The sequence below is a fragment of the Nuphar pumila genome, chromosome 8 (assembly GCF_984573655.1).
Source record: "Nuphar pumila chromosome 8, dmNupPumi1.hap1.1, whole genome shotgun sequence".
Lineage (NCBI taxonomy): Eukaryota > Viridiplantae > Streptophyta > Magnoliopsida > Nymphaeales > Nymphaeaceae > Nuphar > Nuphar pumila.
In genome coordinates, this window is record NC_143256.1 from 122,934,509 (window position 1) to 122,958,895 (window position 24,387).

At 37.0% G+C, this 24,387-nt stretch overlaps 1 protein-coding gene across 1 annotated transcript in view; it reads left to right on the forward strand.

Annotated features, from left to right (window-relative positions):
* The window catches only part of LOC149830528 (flowering locus K homology domain-like), a 30,552-nt gene extending 10,956 nt beyond the window's left edge, over window positions 1–19,596 (forward strand). Inside the window, exons 4-7 of the mRNA XM_090016587.1 lie at window positions 109–257; window positions 438–713; window positions 832–1,026; window positions 19,194–19,596. Of these exons, the coding sequence (XP_089872713.1) occupies window positions 109–257; window positions 438–713; window positions 832–1,026; window positions 19,194–19,370 (797 nt within the window). The 3' untranslated portion in view covers window positions 19,371–19,596. The remainder of the gene's footprint in view (window positions 1–108; window positions 258–437; window positions 714–831; window positions 1,027–19,193) is intronic.
* The last annotated feature ends 4,791 nt before the right edge of the window (window positions 19,597–24,387 follow it).

Genomic DNA, 24,387 nt, shown 5'->3' on the forward strand with positions numbered 1-24,387 from the left:
TTCTGGAAAAATGAGATAATGTTCTACTGGGTAATTTGCGTTCTTAAGTTCTGACTTTATAGTGGTTGTTGTTTTTGACTTTTTTGCTTTTCCCTTTGATATCTGTAGAGGACCTTCCAGTTTGTGCTTTAGCAGATGATAGAGTTGTTGAGATACAAGGGGAGCCTACAGGCGTGCATAAAGCAGTTGAATTGATTGCATCACAGTTGAGGAAGTTCTTGGTTGACAAGAGTGTTCTTCCACTATTTGAAACAAGTGCAAGTGTTTCAATCCCATTCTCATCAAGCATAGTGCCAAACAACTAACTGATTCAGTTTTTTGAGCTAAATTTTATGGCATGATCTTCTTGCATGATTCGTCTGGGGCATGCATTATATTTTGATGATTGCGAAGCAATTAGTTACAATTGACGTTATATCTTATTTTTATTTTTATAGATGTCGGTGCCCAATCCACATTTGGAACAAAACATGCCACATCAATCCTGGGGTCACCACCAAGGTGGTCTATTTCCAGGTGCTGGCGGCTCTGTGTTTGGGAATAATTCACAGTATATGCCTCCACCAAGGCAGCTAGATGGTTATTATCCACCATCTGACCTTCCTAGTGTCGATAAACACCCTCACCAAGGTTTATCTGCTTATGGAAGAGATGCACCAATTGGTGTTCATCAATTACCAAATGCACAACCACCACAACCAGTTATCACCCAGGTAGTTGTTTGTCTTTGCTCATTTGCAATCTGTAGCTAAAATCAGGAGAATTTTGGATTATGTTCAATTGAACCAACACTGCATGCAAGTTTGATACTCGGATGTCTTCTGTGTTCAGGTCACCCAGCATATGCAAATTCCATTGTCATATGCTGATGCTGTGATTGGAGCTGGTGGCTCGAGTATTAGTTATATACGTCGTGCCAGTGGAGCTACCATCACTATACAAGAAACTAGAGGTGTTCCAGGAGAAATGACTGTTGAAATTAATGGATCTGCCACTCAAGTTCAAACCGCTCAGCAGTTGATACAGGCATGAATCTGATCTTTTATGTTCCCTTTTTAAGCTTTATGTTGTTTCTTAAGTCTTACGGTTTTTAATTTTAATTTCAATCTTGTACATGTTGCTATCCTTTTTTTCTCACATTTAGAAAACCTGATTGCATACAGATTCAAGATGGGGGTTAGTCCCAATGAGGAGCATTTTAGTATATTGCTCTAGTTCAGTCTTCTTTGGAGTTGATCTCCAACATTTTCTTTTACAACTGAATGTCCTGATTGGAATCAATCCCATTACCGGATAATACTGTGATGCAGAAAAGATGCTTGTTATTAAGAAGCAACCAAACCCAATATTCTGGAAGTATACTTCTTTTAGGATGGAAGTCAGAGAATAAAAGTAGTTTGTAAATTTTGTGCAAAACAGATAATTCCCTTGTATACTATTTATCAGAAATATGTCTTTAGTTTCTTATAACTGCCATTGTGCTGGCAAGGGTTGTTAGTTGAGGACCGTGGGTTCACCAAGTATGTTTTATGTTTGCTACCATCAGCTATTTGAAATAGAAAGTTGGATCCCATTTTGTAGTTTGTAGTTTACATCCGTGATTAGATTCAGTTCTGTTCCAGTACAGGAATTGGATTAAAGTGGTTCTTTATTGACCAACCCTAACTTAGTGACTGATCTGGGTCAAAATGGATTTTAATCGGGTCTAGGATTCTATGAAATGGTGGGTTGTTCTTGAGATATACTTTTATCTCGACTCACTGATCATACATGTCACATGGGTACGGGTGTGGGTACGGAGGGTACGACACAACAATTCCAAAAAATGTGGGTAGGGGGACATGTCTATATATATATTAAATACACATATTACAAGATATTTCATATAAAGCCCCAAAGGGGTTTGAATAGTGGGATGGGGCCTAGGCCACTAGGCATGCAGTTTAGGTTCCAATCCCATGGGCATCATCCCTTGCGCAAACCGAAGCATGATGACCCCTTGGGGGGCAAGTGTAAACCCACTGAATTTTACGTTGCCAGGATAGTGATCTTAAGTACGACAGATAGAGCCAACGAAGCTAGGTCTTTAGTCCTAAAGGCGGTTTCTCCGTGTAAATATTAAAAAAAGTTATTTTACATAAATACAATTTTCAAAGAATCAAATTCCAACAACAATAAATTAATTTAACATTTAACAACAAACAAGATTAGTTTACTCAAAATTCAACAAGAACACAAAAGCGACGACCCATTGAATGAAATCTAATCATTGCTTTATAGCCAGAGGCCTTGCTACAATTGGTCACAAAATTGGATTAAATTGGAATGCAATTAAACTTGATATACAAACCATAGTTTTCAAATTCAGTGACTCTTCACTTGGCTCGTCCTTGATTAACTCGTGACTTGGCCGGGTCAACTCGGTTACTCGGCCGAGTCATGTTAACTTTATATTTTATATAAAATATGAAAATATTGTTAAAAATTATGAATATCATATATATATATATATGTGTGTGTGTGTGCATGCATATATATATATATATGTATATATGTATTTATTTTTATGAATGTCTTTTGTAATGCCCACTAGGGGCAATTTAATCTTTTTCTCTCTATGTAAATAGACATGTCTACTAGGGACATTTTTTGTCTTTTATTTTTCTTTCGTTTTCTTTTTCCCATTTGATTAGGGGTAAGAGGGTCTTCCCAATAGAGCTATTGGGACCCTCCTAATGGTCACAAATGTGACCGTTGGGGAGCTCCCAACAGCTCTATGGGAGCCCCCCTTAATCCCATAATGTGTATAAATAAGGGGTCTTTCTCCCCCTTATTGTTAAGACTTCTAGGAGCATTTCAATATATTGTTCTTTATATTTTTAAGCCCTCTCTCACATTGTGTGTTTGGTGCCTAGCCCTTTGTGGCTTATTGTATTTTGCCTATTAGTGCCTTCTTGTTTATATGCTTGTGCATTCGTTGTTGTCACTTTGTGACATTGCTCTTTGCATTAGTATTTCATTACATGGCATCAAAGGCACTAGGTGTTTGAACATTCTTGTGACTCGCTTGGTTCGTTTTTTGTATGCTTGTATTTTGCACACTTGTTCTTGTATTCTCTCCTTTTTTTCTTCCATAATAGCCGACAAGGATGCAAAGATTAATCTCTCATTCAAATTGAATGATCCTAATTATAGGATGTGGGTTGCCAGTATGGAGAACAACCTCAAAGGTAAAAAAAAACTTTGGGGGTATGTATGTGGCACGGTTCAAAAACTTCGACTAAAGCTCACCAAGGTGATGAAAAAAAACCTTGAGTGGAGAGGAAACGCCAAGGCCATTCAAGAGTACCAATCTAAAGTTGAAGATTGGGAAAGTAAGCATGCTAAAATATTGGCATGGTTCATGAATAATGTGGAGCTGAAAATTTGTGCTAATCTTGCCAAATTCAAGAAAGCAAATGAAGCATGGTTCTTCATGAAATGTATGTATACTCAAGGAGACCTTACTAGGCATTTCTTTTTGCAAGAAAACAAAGAGATATAAGTATTAGAGATTACTATAGTACTTTATCCCCTCTATGGGATGAACTTGCTCTTCTTGAACCTCAATGAGAAGGAAGTGCTATTGCCATGAGGCAAGAGCAAATGAAGAGAGCTTTTTTCAATATATTCATGGGCTTAGGCCCAAATTTGAACAAGAGGATCCATACTTCATAGGGCTTCAACTCATCGTAGTGAAATTCTTGCCGATGTATGCCAAGAAGAAACTCGCTTGACTCTAAAAAAAGGATATTGATGAAGTGCATGCGGTTTCTAAATTGGGCAACAATACGAGGATATATAAAGCTCCTCATTTTTTGAAAAATAAGTATAACAACAATGGTGGTGGAAGGAAAATCGTGTATCATCGTTCTAATGAATTGGAACATCTTAAACCCGATTATCCTATGCTTAAGAGAAAAGTGGTTTCCATTAGAGATATCTCGTCAAATGAAGACGAAAAGAGGGATGGAGACATCAAGGACTCTATTGCTCAACTTGCAGAAGCATTTCAACAATTTGTCAGAAACAACTCTTCCACACCTTTCACTTCTAGTGTCGCGGTTTCATAAACTCCCGGTATGTCTTCTTGGATTCTTGATTTGGGTGCTTCCTTTCATATGACACCAAATGCATCTCTTTTATCCGAACCAAGCACTAAGTCCTTTAAATCTTTTGTCTCTACGACTGATGGTACATCCTTGGATATTAAAGGGATAGGAACTCTTAAAACAATTTTGAACAATGATAACAAATTCTTTGTTTCGAAAATTAGAATTATTCATAAACTTAACTTGAATATTTTTTCGGTTTCTCAAATATCGCTAAATTAGAATCAATAAAGCAAACCATTAATATTGATTGTAAAAGGAAAAGGGTTCGTAAACCCTAAACTCTCATTCTAACCCTAGAAAAAAAAGCACTATAAAAAGGAGTTTCTCACGAAAATAGGTAAATGCCATGATTTAAGGGAAAAATTAACCACTGAAATGAAAATTCATGGTGTTTCCCTCTTTTCATGAAAACACCTTAAAATGAAAAAAAAAGGAAAGATGGTTCAAATCTTGCAATGAAACAAGTGCACAAATACAATGCCACAAAGTGGTTACAATGGTGCACACACACAAGTACAAAAGCTTCTAATGGGCCAAATACAAAGAGCCACTAAGGTCTAACACACAATCTCTCAAGAGAGTAAGAACACAAGTAAAAATTATAGGCCTTTATTCAAATATGCTTAGAAACAAACATTAAATAATACAAGGGAGGGAGTGCCTCCCATACACATGGGGCTGACCCAACTAGCTCTTGGGCCAACCCCAACAGCTGGATTTTAGCCCTTGGGGCTGGTCCAACAAGCAGCTCCGAACACCACTTTTACAACAGTCAAAAAATAAAAGAATAAAAAAATGAAAGGGGAAGTCATCAGACTGACACCTATTACAATGTTGAAATGATTGAAATACCCCTGATGGGTATTTCTGTTTACCTGCATATATATATATATATATATATATATATATATATATATATATATATACACACACACACACAATATATATTTTAACACCCCGCCTCAAACTTATGGTGTGATCATCGGAAGTGTGCCTTGGTGAAGAAGTCTACTAATTGTTACTCGAAAGTAACATAAGGTAGGGTGATGGTCTGCCTAAACAATTCTTACACACATTGTGACAATCCATTTCTATATGCTTGGTTCTTTCATGAAATGTATGGTTGCCAACTATTAATCTTTGGCAACCAAACGATCTCTGATGTTGTCGTAGCCATTGCATGATACTCTGCTTCAGTGGATGATAAAGATACTTTCTGTTACTCTGTGTATTTTCATGATGCCAGAGAATTACCTAAAAAATACAAAAACCATTAGTTGAGCGTCGATTATTTGGATATCCTCTTCAATCTGAGTTAGAATAAACAATCAACTCAAAAGAGGAAAGAGGATAACAAAAGACCTTTAGAGGTAGATGCTTGTAAATATCTAACAATTCTTATCAGATTTAAGTTGTGTGCTACACAGGGAGTCCAAAAAATATGAGGGTACTCACTCTCCAAACTCAACGTTGCACTTTTGCAAATTGGAGCGTTGTCTGTATTGATTCGTACTACTTTCTGATCACCCACTTCTTTTATGACTTTTATAAACAACCCCTTTAAATACTATGCATTTTTATATTTCCCCAGATGCATCAACTACTTTTAAGAATAGTGGGTCACTAAGCGAATAAGCAATGAAATTGATCAGTGGACGCCTTTGAATATCTGTCCATCCATCAGAAACAATGGAAACTCCATTTTGCTCCCATGAATATTTTTTAATCTCCAGCAACCTCTCCACATTTGCCCTCTCTTTTGCAAGAAGTGTGGATCATAGTTTTTCTAAGCTTGAAGGCACATAGCCACTCAAATTACAATTGGCCAAAGATGTTACTAAATCCTTCCAATAAGGATTTCTAGCCGCATTAAATGCGAGTGAACTAGAATAAAAATACCTCCTTACTTTTCTATCAATATCCTCCCTTTCATATGTATTGAATGTTGCTTGTATCGTTCATCTACCTCCTACATTGACTTTCCTTTTTTTCAGCATCTTCTTGGTGACTTCCAAATGACACACTAATTGCACAAGAATCACTCATTGTCTTTATCTTCTCATATTCTTCTTGTATTATCTTCGCATTGCCTCATCAACTTTTCTGCATCCTGATATGCCAAATGAGCCTTCACTCTTGTGTAAGACCCAACAAAATCTCTTTCACATAGCTTGCATCGAAATCTCTTGTTTCCACCACCTCCTTCTCCAATTTTTGCAAGCTTATCTATATGTACCCATAGTGGCCCCACATTATCACTCCCACTACAACTATCAACAAAACTAGCAGCAGAACTCACATGTGGGGATGCGGATGGCGCAAGTCCTTTCCATTTATCCGTCATTTTTGTCCTGAAAACACAAAAAAATTTATATTAAAATCAATTATGCAGACAATCAAGATTGATAATATCGAGTCCAGCTCTGTACTCCCGGCTCACAAAGGAGGGTTGAGGGGTAGGCTCGGTCTGTCAGGCCGAGCCCAGCTCCCGACCCGTCTAGGGAAAACGAGGTTGGGGGGGGGGGGGAAGGGTTGGGGCCTCGCCCCACCCCTGACTGTCGAAAAAAACAGGGAGCAAGGAGGAGCTCACCCCTCCCCTGCGAAAACAGGGAAGCATGGAGGGGCTCGGCCCCTCCCCTGCGAAAACAGGGAAGCATGGAGGGGCTCGGCCCCTCCCAACGACTCCATGGGAGCCCCCTTTTGGGCTCTTCTTTTGAGGCCCTTGGCCTTCCTTTTCCTTCCAGTGCCTCTTCTATAAATTGGGGTGAACCCCTTGTATGTATGCATTCTTGAGAGCTCTCTCTTTTTTCAATAAGCGGCTTTTTATAGTGTTGTCTTCTTAAAGGCTTGTGTTTGTATTGTCCCTTAGTGGACTTGTGATATTGTCTCTTTTATTCATTGTTGTATGTGCTTATAAGCACTCTTTATATTTCCGCAATATCGGATTACATGGTATCAGAGCCACTCGGTTCTTTAAAGAAAAGTGTGATATATATATTTCATATTTTGTGTATCTCTTCTCTTCTCACTTCTTGGAAACATCATGGAGGCAAAGATCGACCTATCCTTCAAGCTCAATGGAAAAAATTATATGATGTGGGCATCGGCAATGGAAAACAACCTCAAAGGAAAGAAACTTTGGGGTTTTGTCCTGGGTACCGTTTCAGAACCTAAACTTATGCTCACATAGAACGAATGAGGTCAAGAAAAAGCTCTTGAAGGAGATGCTCGCCTCATGGCCATTGAAAATCATAAAAAAAAGTGGAAGATTGGGAAAGCAATCACGCAAAAATCCTTGCGTGGTTTATGAACAATGTTGTACTCAAGGTATCTGCTAATATAGCTAAATTTCACCGGGCCAATGAGGCTTGGTTCTTTATGAAGGGTATGTATACCCAAAAGGAAAGATTAGAACCACCAAACAAGGTGATTCTAGCATTCAAGACTATTATAGTGCCTTAAACCCACTATGGGATGAATTGACTCTTTTAGAGCCAAAATGGGTTGCTATGGAAGATGTTGAATTGAGACAAAAACAAATGGAACAATAACGATTATTTCAATTTCTTTTTGGGCTACGTCCCGAATTTGAGCAAGTGAGATCCTCACTTCTCCATAGATCTATCTTTCCTCCAATTGAGGATGCCATTGCCGAAATCACTCAAGAGGAGACAAGGCTTGGCATGAGTAAACATGTTGATGAAATGCTTGCCGTATCTAAACCCGGCAACAATGTAAGAACCAATTTCGGTGGTGAATTTTTATCTCATATTTTTCAAAACTATTTAACTCAAAATGGAATTTGTCATAAAAAATCATGTCTTAGAACCCCTCAACAAAATGGCCTAGTGGAAAGAAAACATAGGCACATTATAGAAACCGCTACAACATTACTTGTCTCTAGAAATATTCCAAAGAAGTTTTGGGCCAAAGCCGTTCTAACCGCAACTTATATAATCATTAGAATGCTTTCTTCTAAGTTAAAAAATGCTTCTCTCTATGAAAAACTCTTTAAATTTTTTTCCGATTTCAATTGTCTTCGTATTTTTTGTTGTAAATGCTTTGTTCTATTGCACAAGAGAGAAGTTTTCTCCAAAAGCAATTGAATGTGTTTTTTTAGGATACGGTGAAAATAAAAAAGGGTATAGATGTTATGATTTTAAAAATGATAAACTTTATGTTTCAAAAGATGTAGCATTTCTAGAAGATGAGAATGATTTTGATAAAATAGAAGAAACAAATGAAATTGATTACATATTTTTATATGATCTTATTGATGACATGCAAAATGATTCTCTTGAAAGCATGGAAGAAACATGTGAGGTGTCCAACCTTGATATAATACCCTCAAATGATAATGATGCAAATATGAATGTATACTCAAGAAGAAATCAAGAAAACCCTATTAGTGCCTTCGAAAAATACTCCCAAATTTCTGAGTCTACAGAGGAACCACAAATTAGACATTCTTCTAGAGTATCAATACCACCAAATAGGTTTGTATCCTATGATTCTTTGACACCCAACTATCGAGCATGTTTAATAACCCTACATTCTTATTTTGAACCTGCTCACTATAATCAAGCTAAATCTATACCACATTGGGTTGAAGCAATGCAAGTTGAACTAAATGCACTAAAAAAGGCTAATACTTGGGAAATAGTTAATCTACCCCCCCACAAAAAACCTATTGGGTGTCGCTGGGTTTTTAAAGTCAAAACTAAAAGCGATGGATCTTTAGAACGATATAAAACTAGGTTAGTCGCTAAGGGATACTCACAAGAATATGAAATTGATTATGAAGAAACATTCGCTCCCGTAGCTCGAATGACCAGTGTCAGGACTTTAATAGCTGTTGCATCAACCAAAAAATGACCTATTTATCAACTTGATATAAAAAATGTCTTTTTAAATGGAAGTTTAAATGAAGAAGTTTACATGGATCCACCACCTGGAATTAATATTTAGCAAGGTCAAACTCTTCGGCTTTTAAAAGCGTTGTATGGTCTTAAACAAGCCCCTAAGGCTTGGTATGATCGTTTCAGTGATATCATGATAAAATTAGGATTTCACTCTTGTTATACTGACACTGCTCTTTTTATTAAAAATGCAGGTACTAGTATTGTTATGTTATTACTTTATGTTGATGATATGATTATCACTGGGAATGATCAAAATAGTATTGTTGATAAAAAATAATTTTGATATGTCTGATTTAGGTTTTCTTAGATACTTTCTTGGAATTGAAGTTGCATATTCTTCTCGAGGATATATTTTGTCACAGATGAAGCTTGTTGCAGATATATGTTCTAAGTCTGACATTTTAGATGATAAAAAAGTAGACTCCTGAGGTTATTAATGCCAAATTACGGTTGAAGGATGGGGTTCTTCTGGAAGATCCCACACCCTACAGACAACTCATTGAGTCTCTCACCTTCTTAACCATCACCATACAAGATATCACCCATGCGGTTCACTTAGTTAGTCAATTTCAGTATGCTCTTACAACTGTGCACATGAGTGTTATCCTCCGGATCATTCGTTACATTCGGAACACCATTAATAAAGAGCTATTTCTATCCTCCTCTTCTTCCTTGAATCTTCTTGCTTATACTGATGCAGATTGGGGAGGTAATCCTAATGATCGAGTCTCAACTACTGGTTTTTGTGTCTTTCTAGGGGACTCTTTGATTGCCTGGCGATGCAAGAAGCAGCCAAAAGGTTTACTATCATCTACTGAAGTTGAGTATCGGGCTGTGGCAACCATAACAATGGAACTTGTATGGATTCGCAGTATGCTTAAAGACATGGGGGTTGATATTACCGAAACTTCAAGGCTACGTTGCGACAACAAGAGTGTCATCTATATTGCAAGCAATCATACCTTTCATGAGCGTACCAAACATATCGAAAGGGATTGCCACTATGTTCACGATAAATACTTATGAGGAACAATTGCTCTACCGTATGTCACTTCAGAATATTAGTTGGCGGACTTCTTTACTAAAACCAAGGTTTTAAAACCTGTGACTCGGAACTCGACTCGTTCTTTATTGACTCGTGACTCGGTGGGTCAACTCGGTGACTTGGACCGGGTTTTGTTAAATTTTGATTTTAAAAGAAAAACAATATATAATTTGTCTCAAACCATGTTTTTCAGTAAAACATATAGTCTCCAAATGTCTGTAAGTGCAAAGAGCTATAGAGGTTTGCTTGAATTTGATATCTATACAAGCACTTTGACTAATTCATGACTTGAATTAGAGGATGTGGTCACCATGAGTACAGTCTGCTACTACCGACGATTCCTAAAATGTCCAATCATATATGCTAGCTTGTTTTAAAAGTTTCAATTCCCTCTCTAACAAATCCATAAATGTAAAATAGGGATATATGTGCATATTGAAAGTTTACATAATGCCCAATATCAACATAAATAAGCAATTTTCTCATGTATGAAAACTATGCAGGAAATATATTAATGGCACAACTATAAAAAGACTACTAATATTTGAATGTGTACAATGCTTGTTCACATAACAAATGGATGATGAAACCTAAATGTGACTTCTTATAGGCACATTTGACCCTCCATATATAGTGAGAATCATTTCTTTATAAAATATTTTGCTAGAATAAGTTGATGGCAGAGGGTGAACAGCAGTTCAAACAACATGGCGATTTTATTCTATGGATTTAAATGATTTTTTATCTTTAAATGATTTTTATTTTCTTTTTTATACAAAATCTGGGGGTAACCCTTGTTAAAATATATGTACTTATATATTTCGAAACTGTAATTTGAAACTCAAAAATCAAATTTCAAACATCCCAAAACTCGCCCGAGTCAAACTCGTGTCTTGGCAAACAGAGTTTGCCTTGCCGGGTTGACTCGCTGGAGGGCCAAGCCGAGTCAGACGAGTCAACGAGTTTTAAAACCTTGACTAAAACCCTTCCGGCTCCCCACTTCATGTTTCTCCTTGGCAAACTTTCCGTCATTTCCCCGTAAAGTTTGAGGGGGGTATTAAAATGTACTCTATATATATATATATATTACATCAATACCCGATAAGGTTTTTTTGTAATTTCACATAGTTGTTTTATAAAACAACTATTTTTATTTTTTGTTAAAATGTAATTTCTTTTTTATTTTTTGTTTTTCTTTTTTTGTATTTTTTAGGAACCAAAAGGAGCTCCAACCATAGAGTCGTTGGACCCCCCCAATGGTCACAAATGTGACCGTTGGGGGCTCCCAACGACTCCATGGGAGCCCTCTTTTGGGCTCTTCTTTGGAGGCCCTTGGCCTTCCTTTTCCTTCCACTCCCTCTTGTATAAATAGGGGTGAACCCCTTATATGTATGCATTCTTGAGAGCTCTCTCTCTTTTCAATAAGAGGCTTTTTATATTGTTGCCTTCTTAAAGGCTTGTGTTTGTATTGTCCCTTAGTGAACTTGTGATATTGTCTCTTTTATTCATTGTTGTAAGTGCTTATAAGCACTATTTATATTTCCGCAATATCTCATTACAGAGGTTACCTGAGAGGAGAGGAGGAGGTGGCTCTGTGTGTCATTGGGGTTGCGGGTGGGATTGACGCTGGCGATCGCCGGAGGTCTGTGACGAGGGAGAGGAGGAGGTGGCGTCGGGCTCCCCTGAGAGATGTCGGGAGGAGAGGAGGCGAGCACGAGAGCACAACTGCGCGGGAGAGGAGAGCTGCAAAAGAGGATTAGGGCAAAAATTTGCCCTAATCCTCTTTCGTAGCCCTTTTGATCAGGCCAAAACAATTTTTTTTACGTCAAAAAATTGGACGAAAATAACCCTGGGTGCGGTCAATGCACCCAGGGTCGCATTGACCGCACCGGGTGCCGCACTCGCATCGACGCGATGCGTGCGGCACCTGCTTTTCCGAATCTGTGTGACTTAGTTAACAAGATTTAAAACCAAGCTTTAGCATAATATAACTGAAGCGATCATATCAAGCTTTGGGTGCCTGTTTCAAACCATAAAGAGTTTCTCAATTGAAGTACTTTGCCATAGGGGACTTCATATCCAAGAGGTAAATCCATATAAACTTCTTCTTTTAAGTCTTTATTTAAAAATGCATTTTTTGCATCCATTTGGTTGATAGGCCAACCCTTAATAGCGGCAACAACAATGAGTCCTAACTGAAGTCATTCTAGCTACTGGTGCAAATATTTCATCATAGTTTATCCTGTATTCTTCTGTATACCCTTTGACAACTAAGACCTTGTTTTTTCTAAGGTCCCATCACTCTTAGTTTTGACTTTATACACCCATCTACAACCTATAGTCTTCTTTTCTTTAAGAAAATCATATATTTTTCACATCACAGATTTTTCGAGTGTCTCTAATTCTTTATTCATAGCTTTTATCCATTCAGGATATTCTTTTGCTTGTTTATATGTGGTAGGTTCAAAATAAGACAAATTTTTAGCTAGACAAGCCCTATACTATTGTGAAAAAGACTCATATGAGACAAATCTATCAGGGGTTTAGAAGTCCTATCTGATCTTTTGACTTCTTCAGATTGTTGATTTTCTAAGGTGGAGTATCTGTCTAAGGCATTTGGTTGACTATCATTTCTTGGTCTTCTATATTGAATTATGCTAGGTCTTCTAGTTGTAGTGTTTTCATTATCTTGATTTGATTGAGATTCTTCATTTTTATCATTCTCAAACAAAGAATCATCCTTATTTTGAGGCGACAATTCAAACAAAAAAAAATACTCAAAGTCTTTCTTAGGTAGATATTAAAAAAATTTCATTTCCAAAAAACAAACATTCGTGGATATATATAGTTTGTCCTAGTTGAAGTCAAAACATCTAAACCCTTTTTTAGTCTCTTCATATTCAAAGAAAGCTCACGATATGGCTTAAGAAGGGAGTTTATCATTTTTGTCGATGAGAACAAAGCACTTACATCCAAAAGGTCTTAGTCTAAGATAATCAAGAGAGATTTTGAAAAGTTTTTCATAAGGAGAAATATTTTGAAGCTTTGATGACGGAAGTCAATTGATGAGACATACAACCGTCATGCATGCTTCAGCCCAAAAAGCCGTCATGCATGCTTCAGCCCAAAAATGTTTTAGAACATCTTTTGCAATTAAAAGAGTTATAGTAGTTTCAATTATGTGCCTATGTTTTCTTTGAGCTAATCCGTTTTGGTGAGTATAGGCACATGATCTTTGATGAATAATTTCATTATTTTTAAAACAAGTTTTGAATTGGTTTGACATAAAATTTTCTCCAAAGTTGGTGCGTAAGATAGAAATTTCGGTCTTAAATTGGTTTTATATTAAGTTATGTTATTTTTTAAAGTTCTAAAAAACGTCAATTTTGTGCCTAAGAAATCATATCCATAAGTATCTAGTATAATCATCAACAAATATTACATAATAAGTGAAATGACATTTAGATAAAATGGGAGAAGGTCCTCATACATCCGAGTGTACTAATTCAAATTATTTCGAGGAGAAGAAGGTTCCCTTTTGGAAAGGAAAGAGCCTTCATTTTGTCAAGATCATAATCCTCATAATAGAATTTTTCATTACAAAATTTGTTTAAATGGGGTACATAAAATAATTTTGATAAACTAGGATGTGCTAAATTTACATTTTGAACATTATAACAAAAATTGCTTTTTGGAAGAAGACTATCCATGTAGTAAAGGTTTCCTTATCTATGTCCTTCCTCAATTTGCTTATCGGATCGAAGATCTTGCACAAAACACTTTTTGGATGAGAATGAAGCATACAACCATGATTGATAATTTTTGAAACAGAAAAGAGATTTAAATTTAGTTTTGGGACAAGCCTAACTTTTGGAATATAGAATTTTGAAGTACTTTTGAAAATTTTCATGCTTTTTATGCTAAGAGAGGAACCATTAGCGGTAAAAACATTATTTTGTGTTGAATTAGTGCGACATTTCGAAAGTAAAGTGGAATGTGGAGTCATATGAAATGACACTCCCGAATCCAAACGCCATAAAACCCTACCGGGAGGTGATGATGTAGAGACCGCGACACAAAAGAGTCAAGAGTTTTTGATTAGTGGATGAAGGGTCTCCATGATTTGAGAAAACATGGTTCCAATAGATTTTGAATATTCATTGGTTCCACTTCTTTCTTCGTGAGACGCTTCCATATATGCCACATTTTTGTATTCTCTTCTTTTAAACTTTGGGCAAAACGGTCTAATATGGCCCGGTTCTCCACAATTATGACAACTCAATATAGTTCTCTTCTTGTTGTCATCATATTTAGACTTCTCACGGTAAGGTTTTGAAAAATGTGGTGGTTTATAAACATTTGTATTGGCACCTGGTCTTGAGACGACCAACACATCATCCTTTATCTCCTTAGATTCATACATATATCTTATTCTTGTCTCCTCTATTCATACTTTAGCCAAGTCTTAATGTAAGAGAAGAGGTTTTTCCCTATGAATAATATTGGCCCGAACTTGTTCAAATCAAGGTTTAAGACCTCGAAAAAATGAGAACAATGGTTCCTCGTTCTTGTATTTCTTCTATTCTTGAGCATTATTAGGAGTCTCCCATATAGGCTAAAGTTTAGCCAATTGATCTCAAAGCCTTTTTAGGGTACTATAGTATTCTCTCACGGTTTTATCACCTTGTTTGTGTGCCACATTTTTTCTGGTATATGTTTGTCTAACATATTTTCAAGCCTCATCGGATCTTTCAAACTCATGGATATCGGAGCAAGGATCCTCATGTATACTACCCATAAAGAGGGAAAGAAGCTTAGCATGACTAACTTTTCACTCTTTATTGGGCTTTTTGTATTCAAACATAGCCTTTTCTCTTTCAATCCCCTTAAGACTTTCTTCCTTCGATTCGGTTCCAACATCCAGTTTTGTGAGAATTGATTGTGGTTTAAATGCAGATCCATCAACAAAATACCACAAATCTTTACCCATGAGCAGTGTTATAAAAAACGCGCCTTGAGGCACAAAAGGCGTGCCTCGCCTTGAGGCGCAGCCCTCTGAGCCTCAAGATATAATTTTTTTTTACAACAAGATTTCTGAGACATAATCAACAAAGTTTTTGTAGGTTAATCTCATATATTTTCCAGTTATTTCAGTTATGTAATAAGTTTCTTAGTATATTACTATATTTTAACTTTTGTTGGTTATTCTCGTATATTTTTCAGTTATTTCAGTCATGTAATTAGTTTCTTAATATATTTTAACTTTTGTTGGTTAATCTCATATATTTTTCAGTTATGTAAACATTTTTTTAGTTACTTTTATATGTAAATCTCATTTTTTAGGATAATTTCATATATTTTAACTTTTGTAGGTTAATCTCATATTTTTCAGTTATTTCAGTTATGTAATCAGTTTCTTAGTATATTTTAACTTTTGTTGGTTAATCTCATATATTTTCCAGTTATCTAATCAGTTTTTAGTTACTTTTATATGTTAATCTCACATTTTTTAGAATAATCTCATATATTTTTATTTTTGTAAGTTAATCTTGTATATTTTCCAGTTATTTCAGTTATGTAATCAGTTTCTTAGTATATTTTAACTTTTTTTGGTTAATCTCATATATTTTCCAGTTATGTAATCAGTTTTTTAGTTACTTTTATATGTTAATCTCATATTTTTTATAATAATCTCATATATTTTAACTTTTGTTGGTTAATCTCATATATTTTCCAGTTATGTAATCGGTTTCTTTGTAAATTTTGTCTTTTGTTGGTTAATCTCATATTTTCCAGTTGTGTAATCATTTTTTTAGTTACTTTTATATGTTAATCTCATATTTTTTAGAATAATCTCATATATTTTAACTTTTGTAGGTTAATCTCATATATTTTCCAGTTATTTCAATTATGTATTCAGTTTCTTAGTATATTTTAACTTTTTTGGTTAATCTCATATATTTTCAAGTTATATAATCAGTTTTTAGTTACTTTTATATGTTAATCTCATATTTTTTGTACTTACTTGAGATTTTCTATTTCTTATTGGTTGTTATTTCATCAATAAAGCATTTCTTTATTTATTTGTATTTTAAGATAATTTTTTATAATTTTTTTTTGAGGCCTACGCTTTACGCCTCGAGGCTTACTCCTCGCCTCGGTTTTTGGTGGAGTGCCTCGCTATGCCTCAACGCTTTTCACAACACTGCCCATGAGGTTTCTTTTCACCCCGCCGGCCCACATGATATGTTTCCAACCAGACTTCTGTTGTTTAAGAAAAGTTACTGGGGTCAATGTTTTAGGTTATCTGTGATCATCTGGGTCTTGGAGTGAAGACTGGGTTGTTGTACATCTTGCACAACAAAGACAACAATCCCTTTGTCAACTTGAAGAAAGACTACAGGGGCATCTTCTAGCAAGAGGAAATCATTCCCTTCTTCCCTATAAAACCAAGTACATAGATCACATCTGTACGATAAGAATTTAAAAATGAAACGAAAAAACTCTGAAAAAACGATTATCAGGCTACACTTCATTTTAAGGGCATTTTTTAGAATTTTAGAAACTTAATATTTTAAGGGCATTTTTTTAGAATTTTAGAAATTTGTGTTTTTATTTGTAAATGTCACTCATCAAAGATTCTCACCATTACTATTTCTTTATCGGCCATAGTGGATGAAAGAAGGGATATAAGAAAGAGAATAAAGAAGCGAAGATAGCAAGAAAAGTGTTTTTTGATGGCACGCTTTCCGAGGCAACAAACCGATGCTCCAGCAAGAACATGATCCTCTTCTTTACATACAAGCTTTCACCCAAAAGCACCTCAGGCTTTGATATCATGTAATGAAACAACAAGTGCACAAGTACAATGCCACAAAGTGGCTACAAAGGTGCACAGTGCACACACAAATACAAAAGCCTCTAATGGGCCAAATACAAAGAGCCCCTAAGGGCTAACACACAATCTCTCAAAAAACAGTAAGAACACAAGCAAAAATTATAGGCCTTTATTCAAATATGCTTAGAAACAAGCATTACAAAATACAAGGAGGGAGTGCCTTCCATACACAAGGGACAAGCTCCCAACACCACTTTTACAACAGTAAAAAAATGAAGAAAAGTAAAAATAAAATGAAATAAAAAGAGAAAGTCGTCAGTTCCTAGTGGACTGACACCTATTACAATGTTGAAATGACTGAAATACCCCTGATGGGTATTTCAGTTTACATACACATAAAAAGGTACACAATACATTTTATCATATACACTACATTTTAACAAATCCTACCTCTTAACTACTCGTCGGAGGTGGAACAAAGATCGATAGAAGGAGGGATGCAGTCAATTGCGAAGGAGGGAAGAGGATAGGGTTGAGAATGAGCGAAAAAGAGAGGGGCGGGGGTAGGGTATATCGGGTCAAGGTGGGGATCAAAATGGCCCAGCCCTTTGACCCTGTTCAAAACACACACACAAAAAAAAATCTGTTATTTGGATTGTGTTGGGTCGGGTCAGGGTTGGACCTGACTCGACCCAACACATACCCGTCGACACGGGTACGACATGTGCAATGACGTGTGTATGTTACATAGCTGATCATGGATGAACCCAATGGGTTGTTTTATCCCTGACATATTTACAAGGTTCACTCATGTAGTCATGTCCTTATTGAATTTCTTTTGGGCAAAAGGAGTTGGCCTTCAGCTGTGCTTTCTGTCTCCTTGTTGTCAATATAGGGACTTTTAGTGTCTGCCGACGATTAAGAGGGAGCCATGGTGGGGTTGGGGGTCAGCATATTTTAAGTGTATCAATTCCACATACCCAAGAATTGCATGGTTGTTGTATGGTATAGGAAAGCCTATAGAGGTGATCTAATGTTTGTTATTGAAAGAGAAAAAGAAGAAAAAAGCCATATTAGTACGGTTACCTTCACCATAGGCCTGTTTTGATGCACCTGAAGGCACAAGAACAACATGGATGAAAATAATTTCCACCACAGGAGATCAATTCAAGGATCCTAGCAAATAACTGCATTACATCTGAAGGTTGTACTTTGATGTGCTAACCTACTTGTGATATACAATCAAAGGATGTTAGTTTCCTAGAGTCTGTACTGCACTGTTCCAGTCCTTGTGAGGCCTGAGGAGAATAATGAAGCGACATGAAGATGTTTTTACATTCATGTAAAAATTGTAGACTGATCATGATAGCAGCAAACAAGACTCCAGAAAGAGCTGACAGTATTTGCCTCACCAAGATGCATTTTCCAAGATCAAATTCTATACCTTTATCACCTCTGAGTTCTAGGATCTTTCACTTCTCATTGCCTTAAGTGAATGAATAACATGTGTGCACTCCATTGAATGGCGCATCTCATACCATACTTTATTGTCAACATGTAAAGTCTTTGTCTTAGACTTTGCCTTTGCTAGAGAGATATACTGCAGACTTGTTAACTGAGTGCATGCAAACTTGTAAGGGATTACATTCTAAATGTTTCTGTGTCCTATTCTTTGTGAAAAGATTTTGTAATAAATGGTTTCCCATTATAAGGCCATAGATGCTTGGTTTAAAGTCAAGAAAGGTAAATTTCAACATGAGAAGTATGTCAGTCCTAGTAAATATACAATTCATGTTAGAAAATTTCAATTGATTACCCCCGGAGTTCAAAGTTGATCCCTGACTTTCATTTGCTTGTGCATGCACACAACACCTCAAACTCACAATATCATAGGTTTTCGTGTTCAGCATGTGTAGAACCATTTCAGAGACCTGTTATCAATAATGTTATGTGGGTGATGGTTCATGGCTGTGAATGGAAGAAGAGAGCCTGTATCATTTGCAAAATGTTGGATCTTGCAATGCTATTTGGAGACTTATACTAATACAAGTTATCTAATAATGTTGTGTTCTACCTTGAAAGCATTTTCTTGCCACCAAGTATGTGAAAAAGGATATTAATTGGCTTGCTCATCTTCACATAAAAATATCTTTTTTTTATCTGATCCTGCATTCCCTTCAGTAGGATTTGGTACTCTTAGTTTCTTTCTTGATGAGAATACATTATTGTTGCAGAATTTCATGGCAGAAGCTGCAGGATCAACACAGAATCAGCTCAACCCTGTTGATCCTTCATACAATTCTTATCCTCCACAGAAGTCAATGTACTCTTCACCTCCTTCCAACCCTGGGCCGGCTAGTCTTCCTGCTGGAGGTTATGGTTCTGTCTATGGTGGCAATTATGGGTACTAGGCGAGTGCAGCATATCATATGCATGCTTGTGATCCAGGTTTAACTCTAGGACCTGATGGATTTTGCAGAGGATTGTGATGGATTTTGCAGAGGATTGTGTTGCCATAGGCAGAATGGTCAGTAAATGTATTCCCTTCTTTTAGATTAGCAAATTGATGGAGATCTTACAATTTGTGTACATTATATGACATTTTCTGTAGTCCCCTATTTGAAGTTATAATTTTCAAAACACCTGCTCATGCATTTCATTTCTGATTTTTGTTAGCATGATGATGTTGTTGATAATGATGATCGTGTTGACTTGTTCTTAGCATATGTTTACTTGTCCTACAACTGGGGACTTCAGCTTTGAGTGTATCATCCTGGTCCTTTCATGAGTTCCAATGCTTTCATTGTCATTCTAGTGATAAATCTGCTGGGCACTGAGTAGGTTTTGATTTGGTCAAAAAGCTGTTCGACATAAATGTTTGCTGCGGAATTTGCTTTGTCCCGATCGTCCCTGGCCCCTTGACAAAAAAACTGTCCATCTAAAATGGTATGCTTATTTTCCACCTTTGGTAGTGTTAGTGGGAAAGCAGGTTCGGCTGTGGAGTACCTGCAATACAAACGTGACATTGGACAATGGGTGGTAAGGTTTTGAATTCTTCCGAACACTGCGAATCCAACATCGATGAAGCATATGAATATTGTGCAGTTTTTATATAATCCTGAGTCAAGCAACATTAGTATTCATACTGCTGCATGTGTTGGTGATGGTTAGAATGCTCTTCTTCCTGATGTGAAAATCCAGGACTTCCAAATATTGAGTTTCTCAACGCTAGCATATCATGTCACATTCCCCCTTCCCCCCCCCCCTTTTTGGTCAGAGTACCTGCCCGAAGGGATGCAAAGAGATGCCAACTTTGTTCTGGCAGTAATACTACTTCCTGCAGACCTGTCTCATATGATTTAACCTTTCTGCCAAACGAGTCATAACTACTGTTTTATTAGCTATTAACTTGTCTTGAAGGTCATAAAAGTATTAGATAATTTCCTATTTGTTGCCAGCAGTTGAACCATCCATGTTGGGGGTGCAGAAACCCGGATTCACCATGATCTTGGGGTTTACTACTATCACAGGAGGATTTCTGTGGATCCAACTGTAACCAACGCTTCTTTCCTGTATCATGGTAATGGACATCCACATGGCCTTTAATGGTGCCTGTGTACGAATTCCTACATCAAATGCTAAAGTTTAAGGTTCGGTCACTAGGTTAATTCTGGTTTCTTAAATGTCCAGAAAAGTGCTACCAATTGAACTGTTGCAACAGCTTTTTAATGGCTCATCTATCTTGAGATTCACATAAATGGCAGCACAAACCATATTTTTACTGTGGAGTCTTGCCTTCATCTTCGGGCTTAAGGTAGAAGATTCACAAGAATTTGGCAATGCTGCTTAAAGGATTGGTCGTAGCGAAAAGGTAAGTAAGTGTTTGCGAATGCATGAACACCCACAACACATGCAGGTTGCTAGAAAACTATTGATCACATAGCACCTCAAATCTTTGCTGTCACTTGTATAAGTCCAAGTGAAAAGGAAAGCATGATTTCGAAGAATTCATACATCATGTCTACGCGTCTGATAACATTTCTGCCAAAAGTCTGCTCCATGGGCTTCTTTGAGGGACCTCTAACTAACAAAATGTGAAATAGCCATCAGCAAAAAAAATTCTCACTTGTAGAGCTTCTTTTGTATCATTGCAGTATGTGTGTGTGTGTCAAGTGGACGTTGAAGTTGTGTAAGGTCAAATGTGTCATCCTATGCGCTTGGCAGAATAATATGGTGAATTTTGCTGCATCTGTAACTTGCCCACTAAAAATAACTCGTTACAATGACCCAAATCTCTTAGTTGAGACTTTTTAAAATGGAATAGTGTGCAATTCACAACCAAATCAACTGGTATTAGTTGAACGCCCGCCATTCTTTCTGTGGAATATCATCTTTTTTGATAGACTTTTCTGCGGAATGCTGAGTTTTAAGACATGTTTCTCAATGGCTTTGACATACATGAACCGAATAGGTATTGTTTGCCTCTCACCTTTTGTTTTGGTTGTACTAACTGTTGCTAATTAATCATGAAGATGTGTCATGTTAAAGACTAGATAGATAGTTTGAGCCTGTCCTACAATTTTCATGTGACAATTCTTCTCAATGTCCTGGTGACAACCTAACATGGTATCCTTGCATGTTAAAGGACCAATTAACTGCTCATACATGTCATTTTGCTACACCTGTATAAAATTTTCTTCCCTGATTTTTTTTTTTTGTTTCGTAAGGGAGAAACCGCCCCGAGATCAAAGACCTAGCTGCACTGGCTATGCCTGCCTTACTTACGGACGCTTTCCTGATAGTGTAAACCCGTGACACGCCCCTAGCCCTGAGGGAGTTGTCTTGTTTCGGCATGATCCATGGACATGATGCTCTTGCCCTTTCTTATATGCAAGGAGCTGACACTCATGGAAATAAAACCCTGACCACCCGTCTATCAGCCAAGGCCCCCTCCCACTATACCAAACTCCTTGGGGCTAAGCTCTTGGCATTCAAGCATGATTTGAGGAAAGTCACTTTAACAGAAAAATTTCTCTGGCGGTTCACCATTCCTTGGTTGCAATCACTACCATTTATTTTTTGAAGCCTTTTTTTGTTTTTGAGAAAACAATTATTACCAATTTGCGGTGCTGAACTGTATCTATTCGTCAATCTCCAAAGTTGCAAGTAAGGTTGCTTTAGGAACTGAGTGGTGCAAAAGGATTGGATGCAATCCGGTATGATTGATCTGATTCCATATTCAGGTCTGGATCCAAATTAAATCCAGTGAAGTAGCATTGAGTCCGGATTAGGGTTGTTAATGGGTCAGGTTTGACCTGGACCCAACCCTATATGGTCAGGGTTTGGTGATAAATAAGAAGGTTCAGATAGAATCCGCACCAGATCCGATTAATATATGGATCCGTGTGTGGTTTGTGAACTTTCATACCAGACCTTGGCCCGACCTGAGTTCCCACTGAGACCTACAAATTTTCAATGTAAAAAGGATAAAAAATATAAATTTACAGGCTAAGGTCCTTGTCTGGTTCATGTAATCCTTATAGGATCTGAGTATGATTTCTCTTATGGTGAGTCTGATTGAACCCGGTACCAGCATCTCAAATCAGGTCTGGGTCTGAACCAAACCCGATTCATTGACATCCCTAGTCCGGATACTCCGAATTCGATCTCAAATCCAAAATTAATATGATTATACAAATTCTAATTCTTTTTTTTTTTCTGATTGGCAAGCTAGGGTTAGGCAGACAAATCCCAATTCAATGGGATTCACATTTGGATCTTATTTAAGGTTTCAAAATAAAGTATTGGATTCTATTTGCACCCCCTACTTAGGATATACATTATCTGCCTTGCTTCCAGTTACTTGACACAGCCAGTGTGGTAGTTGAACTGAACCCCATCATCAAATGCAATCCTTGACATCTCTTCATTAAATTTTGTTTGTCTTGTTATCTTGTTTAGTTCATGCCGGCTATTGTTTGGTGCAATACTAAAGCATATAATGCTGTCAATATGAAAACATGGGCTCAAGTCCTGACAACAAGGGTTAGAATAGGAGTCTCACTATCATGAATTCATAATTGAGAGGTCTCAGATTCAAACCCCATGGGTGTTATTTCCCAGGTTGCCTATAAGAAAAACAAAATAAAAGAGAGGTTCCTGAGAGTAGTCAGTTCATATAAAAGGCAAAAGGTTAAGACCATCCCTACTAAGAATGTCAACGGGTTGGACGTAATCAGGCATCTGACCCGAATCTGAATTCGACTAATTGGATTCCGTAGCCAAATTCAGATTTGATTGATAATCAGATCCAGATTCGGTATTGAGTTTTGCATCCAAATCTAAATTCAAATCCGAGTAAGATCCGAATCCGAATGTTTAAATAATGGATTTTAATGAAGTTGGATAACCGAATCCAATTATGTCAGATCCGATGAGGTCCGACCAGTTTATATCCTTAGTCCCTAGTCCACCCCCTCTTTAGCACCATGCACCATAGAACACACTGGGCATGACCCTTTTTATTTTTATCTAGTCCATAGTTGAGCATACCAAATCCTAGATTCCAGGTTTGCAGATTTTAGACTGTGACCGAAATGCCCTTGGAAGCATAAGAAGCCCTATAGCACATTTTCTACTACGTTTAGCAATATCAAGAATTTGGTTGAAAATCAGCACCATCCAAACACGTTACTGGATTTTTCAGGAACAACAGTGAAGCTGTGTGTCCATATCACAAAGTAACTTGCATACGCAAGGGCGCCCTCAAATCTGATCCATATTGCTGGGTATGAGCAGCCCATACCTTATACGGTTAATCCAGGTCAGATCCAGACATGCATCTAAAGTATGATTTGGACCAGAATCGTATCTAACCCGATCTGTCTACTTTTTTATATGAAAATGAATGGATATTAACCATAAAAACCAATCCCAAAATTCGGATCTGGATCTTCAATATGAGATCCCAAAAGGAATCTTGGTCTAGAATGACCCGTTTGCATGTCTACTGTCAAACTACCATGACACTATGGTATGGATGTACAGGCAGTGTTAGAACCAATGTTATCAGTATCGGCCTTAATCGGCTATATTTTAATAAATGTAAAAAAATGCTTAAAATTAAATTTTTATATTATTTTAGTGGTTTTTACATGTGTCACATTCTTATTGACACAAAATATTTTTTAATTATTTTTTAGTCGATTCAGAACGATTCACTTGAGAATCTGTATCAGCCAATTCACCTGAATCATTGGCCAAACGATTAAGGGCCGACAGGGATACCGGCGACATTGTCAAATCTGAAAAACCATAAGCCTCTGTAGTATGAGTCCGGATCGGGTGCAATCATGGCACAAAATTTGTGCATTAAGCACCTGCTTGCCCTCCATCAGGCCTTGGGCCTCACAACTGACAGGCCTGTCC